Consider the following 6641-nt stretch of genomic DNA (forward strand, 5'->3'; position numbering starts at 1 on the left):
CTGTTACAAGTCGTTATCTCAGGAATCTGTGAAGATGTATCAAAAATTCATCGTCGTGCTTTAATATTAAGAAAAAGGGATGAATAATTTCAGGCATGTACCATTGCAACTTCGTAAGATATTGATTGCAATAGATGTACTGCTGTATCTTCGTGAGATATCGACTACAGTAAACACACTACTTTATCTTCACGAGGTATCTCGACTACAGCAGACGTGCTACATCTGTATCTTCGTAAGATAACGCCAAAGTAGACGCGCTGCTCTATCTTCGTGAGACATTGACCTGTAACGAATAAGTGATTGACACTTCTGAAAAGAAAAATAAAAAATAAAACTGAGTTCAACGTTACTCGAGTCACCTCATCTGAAATTTTCACCAATACTGAGTCTCCATTTTTTAATCAACTCACGGTTAACGCGCGGAATAACAAGCTTTCCCCCGTAAAGAATTGCGAAAAATTTGTGTAATTTTCTTCTCAGATGCACGGCTACGATCTTCACGGTGGACCACCTCAATTGCCACCGCCAGGTATGCTCGGTGGACCTATGAACGACGGAGGAGGCGGCGGGGGTGGCGGTCCTCTGCCACCGCCTGGTCCACATCACCCTGGCAGCGGTGGTCCGGACATGGGACAGCATCCCGACAGCACAGATAGCTACGTAACCTATCTCGAAAGTGACAGTGACTCTCTTCACCACGATACAGGAAGTCCATAGTGTTGTGCAGTATGGCCAGAACGAAAGAGTGTCCGCTTTCTTCGTGGTCTTCTTTTAACAAGTGCTTGAAGAGAATAGTAGTCTGCGAGAACACATAGGGTGAAATGAATAACTGACACAGGACGATGAATTGCTGCTTTGGAAACATGCAGCATTTTCTGAATGATAGCTTGACCCTTTCGTGCTTAACACAACCGTGTACAATGTTTAATCGAGAAATTATCCCTTTTAGTCACGAAACCATCGTGGTTTGTTATTGCAGAGCAACCCAACCGTGGAACGAATCAGATTTTTAATATAGAACTATGAACTCTTATTTTACAGTGACGTTGCAATTTTTAATGAAACGAAAATAACGTTTTCTGCGTACTTTCTAGGAAAACGTATACATTGAATTTTAACCGTTCGCAAAAGAGGTGTCTAGCTCCCTTTGATGAACTTTAATATTTTGAAAATTCAAATTTCTGACGGGTACACCTTCAAATTATATTTGCATAAATTATTTGCATAGTATATTTATAGTTGTAAACTAATATTTAAATGTGTATTTAAGAGTAAAATATTATGTATTCGGCCCCACAAAACGTGGATTAGCATAACGGTATAGAACGTATAAAATAATTATTTCATGAATGACAATCCAACAAATATTCTAATAATAATTTATAATCTTTTTATACATCTTAACAGTTTGATTATTTTAAATAACAAAGTACTTCGATGCGACTCAAAGCTACATTTATTATCCTAATAATATGGCATTACTTTAACACGGTATAAAAACATTTTCAAAAAAGTGTATTACGATTTCGTAACATTTTATTGTGTTTCAATTGGCTTGTAATATTTATCACCGATTAAATTTTGAGTTCATAAAATATTTCTCCATCAAGATATTGAACGTTAATGTCGTCCTATTTAATGCTCATCGCCAAGAGAGTTTCGAATAACTATTAAAAATCTAACTTTAGGATTTACATTTTTTTTTTTCTTTCTTTCAAACCTCGTTACGTTCTTCTTCAATATATCTATTAAAACGAAATTAATATCTTAATTTGAGACAGACACTAAAAGTAGTTTCTGCGCGAAAGGGTTAAGAAACGTTAACATTTTGGATTGAAAAAGAAAGGAATCGTGAAAAGGAAAATCATTTGCAGGAACAAGAGCTTAAATAACGAAGAATCGAAGCAACGATTCAAAAATCGCCGTCGTTAGATTGAAAGAAATAATTAAAAATTATAATAAGAACTGCGAAAAGAAAAAGACACGTCCGATCGTACTTTGGAGTGAATAAAAGTTGACGATTATTTAGACATATTATTTTGCCAGACTATAAGCGTCGTGCTCGATGTTTCGCAAATTTGTATCGTGAACAAAAGAAACTCGATTAATTACGAATATATCAGTCGATGTCTCAGGAACTGTAGGAAGCTGACAAGAAATGACTATTAGTCAAAACATTGACCTCTATGCACGCGCAAAACGCTATTGAATAAACATAAGCAGTCATAGTAATGGTCTGCTCGTTGTCTCGATTCATTGTCAGTTACAATCCCGTCCTTCTAGTTGCCCCATAATATCCCCCATCACTCTCTATAACTGCGAGCACAAATCCTGTTTCTCACTCGCTTTGAGTGTCTCATACACGATCCCGACGTACTCAAAAGACGAGCAAGTCAGTGATAGATAACAGCGCTCAATTTCCTGAAACGACTGCCTGTCCTTCAAGCTGTCACGGCAAAGTCGAGAAGCGTTTCCTTCATCTCATGGTATGTATCTCAGATTCATTCTTATCAGCTCCCAACAACAACAGAATATGTCTAATGATTTATCAAACAATCGACGATCGAATTTGTCATGGTAATACCAGCTGAAGAAACGAGCAGAATGAAATTTAATTAAATTAGTAATTACGAGTTAACGTTAAAAGACGAAAATTTACCGGGAAAAATTTTAATTTCACAAAATTATTATAATTTGCCGAATGTACACGATGAAAAATGAAAATGACAATTGATTTGAATATTTATGAAGATAGTTTGACGCTATGGCGATATTTTTAAGCGAAATTCACCCTCGTACACTGAAATTGTTAAAGAAATTGATACAAATAATTAAATAATTCCGTAAGAAAAGTAACAGGTACATTAATTGTGTATTGATTATAAAAAATAAAAAATAGCAATTAATTAATTAATTAACAATTTAAAAAAGTAATTGAATCGTTTGGTCAATGTTCGTTAAGTTTCAGTGAATATTTACGAGTGAAGGGGTGCAATAAATATAGCGAAATTTTGTTTAGATCGACCCAGAATAAGAAAAACAGTTATACAAATAAGTTTTCAATAATCTTCCGAGAAAATAGTGTTGTTTTAATAATTAAAGTTATTAGAGGATCAATATTAACGTATTGAAGTTGAACAAATTAATTAAAAGAGATTGTGATTGCGTTTTAAATTCTGTTTGGCACTTAAAATTTAGCGATTTCGTCGAAAATTAATGATAATTCAATTCTATTTTGTATCGTTTGCGCTTTCGAGAATCTTTGGTATTCTCGTGTTTCTTTTCAACTCGTTGAAACAACCAAAGAGCGTTTTTATTATCAGGACAGAGAAAGTGGAAAAAAGGGGAGAACTATGTCACAATTTCGTCGGCTGAATTGGGTAAATTTGTGTATAAAAAAAAAAAGGAAAAAAAACCGAAATCAAAACAGTAATAATATGTGTTCGTTCGTGGTAAATAAAATATTTATTTGAACAAAGTTTTACTTGTAAGTGAAGGATAACCTTTCTGTGACGGTTTAACTTTACAAGAAGATAAGACATTTCTATTATTTCGAAAAGCCCCTCTTCAACTTCCAATAATTTACATCCAACGTTTTATCTGTACTTTCGAATATTATTTCATTATGTTTTTACTTATTTTCCACAGAATACCACTTCAAGGTCCTTTTTACTCTTCATTATCCAATACTGGTAACTACAATATTATTTACATATGCAGTAACTCAACATTATGTTTTCAATTATATTAATAATTTTTGTAATTAAAAATTATTAAGACACAGTAAATTAAATATTTTAATCCCCTTGGCACAAAACAATCGCTTATAATATTCATTGCAGGTATGTATAGATTTGTAGCCATAGAAGGGTTCAATAGACCTTATGTACAGATATTTAAATCCAAAATTAACTTCTGAAATTACATAGAACGTCTTCATTCATTTTAATGTAATGATGACATTTTTTCTCATTCTAAACAAATTTGACAGTGTCTAATAATAAGTGTAATATGTCTCCAACAAATTCATAATCAAATGTACGCTTAAAAAGAAAGTTTAAGTTTAATTTTCTACTCTCGTAATCACGTCGATCTCCAATTTTCTTGAGAGTTATGTACATATCATGCAAAAGTTGATTTTGCATTAAAAATTTTTATTTCAAATCTTGCAGAAATTCTTCAAAACATTTCCTGTTTCAATTTAATACGAAATATTAATATTATTAATTAAATAGCTTATAACTTCCAGCATTACAATAAAATCATTCAAATACAAGTTACTCAATCTGCTGAGAGACTTTTTATCGTTTACTACATTAAAAAAAACTTGATAGCAATTAAATTGTGACATATTACCACGAGAAAAGAAAAATGACCACTTCACACGGAATCAAACTGAAATTATTGACCAAGCCTATCACAGAATCAAACTAATACCTTACAACTGAAGCCCCGCGTTAAATGTGACTGTTAAAGGAATTACGGTAATTCGAAAATTTCGATGTTTTTTAATTTTATAAATTTGTAAGGGACCTCAAGAGAAGTATCGGGCAATTTTTTTTTTTTAACAGCTACAATTCGGTTCTTCTCCCTATGAATTTTAAAACTACACTAAATATATAAAAATAATTACGATACAAGCACTTAATGATTTCTTATGCTTTACAAAACCATGTATACAGTTGAATGGATCAAAATATTTTGTTCAAACGAAAAAAAATGCTCCACCACCATTATTTCAAAACATTTTGAACTTCCTGTCGTGTTGAAAAATATTTACACCGTTGCACCCCGAACGATGCATTATCAGTTTTCGAGTAATATTTTTTTATCAAGTGCAATTATTTAAATCGATTATTTCTCTTGCTCGTGATACATGAAATTCACTTCGAAGGGCACTTTTCCCTTCTTCGTCTCGGCTATCGTACAATTCTAACGTAAAATCATTTTCATTAAGATTATCTTCTTTCATACTTTTAGTATTTGTATCGAAAATAATTCAATACAAAGTAATTCACCGAGGATTCGAAGACGAAACGACCATACTTGAAAATTGTAACAATGTAATTGATATATTAAGAACATTCTCTGCATCATTTTACACCATTTTTATTCTCTATGACAAACACTATGTAACAACACTTTTGCAACGGAATGGTTACCAATCGCGTTGTAGTTACGTGCATCGATAAGAGAATTGTTTAGACTCGATTGTCACGTAATTGTCAATTTACATCGTCAAAAAATATGTTTGATAAAAACAATTATTTAATAATAGATAATGTGTTCAAAGTGTCAAATATTGCATAATTAATTTCATATCAATTTCATTGCATAGCTTTAAGCATAGAAACCGTTAAATTTGTATATCCATCAGATTTTTACACCTACTACAGTTTTAAAAATATATAGTAAAATAGAGAAACACCTATTTACCTTTAAGAAGAACCTAAAGAATTATAGCTAATAACAAAATTACCCGATACCTCTCTAAAGGTCCCTTGCAAACCTATAACGTTTTAAAAAATCGAAATTTTTGAATGACCAAAGTTTTCTTGTCAGTGACAAGCATCTTTGTTTCAATCAGTAGAAATATTCTAAAAATTCTACACACTTGTTAAAACATTTCATAATACCAATCCACGTTTATATTACTTCCAAATACATTTAGACTTCGTGTTATTTGTCCATCAGATAATAAAAAGTAAAAAAAAAAAAGGTCCAACTCTGATTGCCAGCTGCGTTTCTGAGAACAAAGTACTAAATGCCTATCTTGTAACACTGTAAATATTATTGTGTGCTCTGTAAATCCGGGCCACAATATATCGAGAGGCGCAGTTAACTCATAATATTGATACACGAATAGCGGAGTCACATTTAAAGAATAAAGAAGTAATATCGACGATCACACGTTATTCCCAATCAACGTTATAAGTCGTAATGTAAACGCAGGTACATATGTATGTACATTTAATTAATACCAAAGTGTGCGGAGCGTCACGTAAACACGGAACGCACTGAATTGTACATAATAATCTTCCCCCAAGTTTCGCTGTCGCTAATTGATGGTTCGTTTTAGTGGTGATTCGTTTAGATGTTTGTATAGAATCGTTCCACATCGTTCCTCTTGTAATGTACATACATGTATAAAAACGAGAACACCGTAAACCTAACGTTTTCGTAATCTATTCAGAAAGTCTTCGAATTTGTATGACATTTCTATACTGGCGCACACGTAATAAATTGTCCAATTAAACGTCTGTCAATTAATTTTTAGTGAAACCTTTCTTCGAACACCCATTTCTTATTGCTAATTTAATCTGAAACGTCTTTCAGAGCTGTCTCTGACAACGCAATATTGGGATTTTATATAAATTAATTTAATTATACGAACATATCTCATACATTTATGTCATAATATTTACCTTATATAAATAATTACTATACTTTAACTTCACCGAGTTTATTTAAAACTAGTTTTTAGATTTCTAATCTGAAGTATAGAATTGATATCTTAATCAGGAAATTCCATTTACAACACAATTATAAACTGTTTAACACTGTTTGAAAATATTTTCGAATTACGTACTTATTAACTATTTTCATCCTAATTTTTAATCCTGAATTTAATTAAATGT

At 32.1% G+C, this 6641-nt stretch overlaps 1 protein-coding gene across 2 annotated transcripts in view; it reads left to right on the forward strand.

Moving 5' to 3' along the window:
- The window catches only part of Tup (LIM1_Isl and LIM2_Isl domain-containing protein tup), a 69621-nt gene extending 63358 nt beyond the window's left edge, over nt 1–6263 (forward strand). For both annotated transcript variants that reach the window (XM_076306958.1, XM_076306957.1), the window contains one exon: nt 484–6263. In XM_076306958.1, coding sequence (XP_076163073.1) covers nt 484–720 — 237 coding nt within the window. In that variant the 3' untranslated portion in view covers nt 721–6263. The remainder of the gene's footprint in view (nt 1–483) is intronic.
- The last annotated feature ends 378 nt before the right edge of the window (nt 6264–6641 follow it).

Source organism: Ptiloglossa arizonensis, chromosome 3, assembly GCF_051014685.1.
Source record: "Ptiloglossa arizonensis isolate GNS036 chromosome 3, iyPtiAriz1_principal, whole genome shotgun sequence".
In the NCBI taxonomy this organism is placed as follows: domain Eukaryota; kingdom Metazoa; phylum Arthropoda; class Insecta; order Hymenoptera; family Colletidae; genus Ptiloglossa; species Ptiloglossa arizonensis.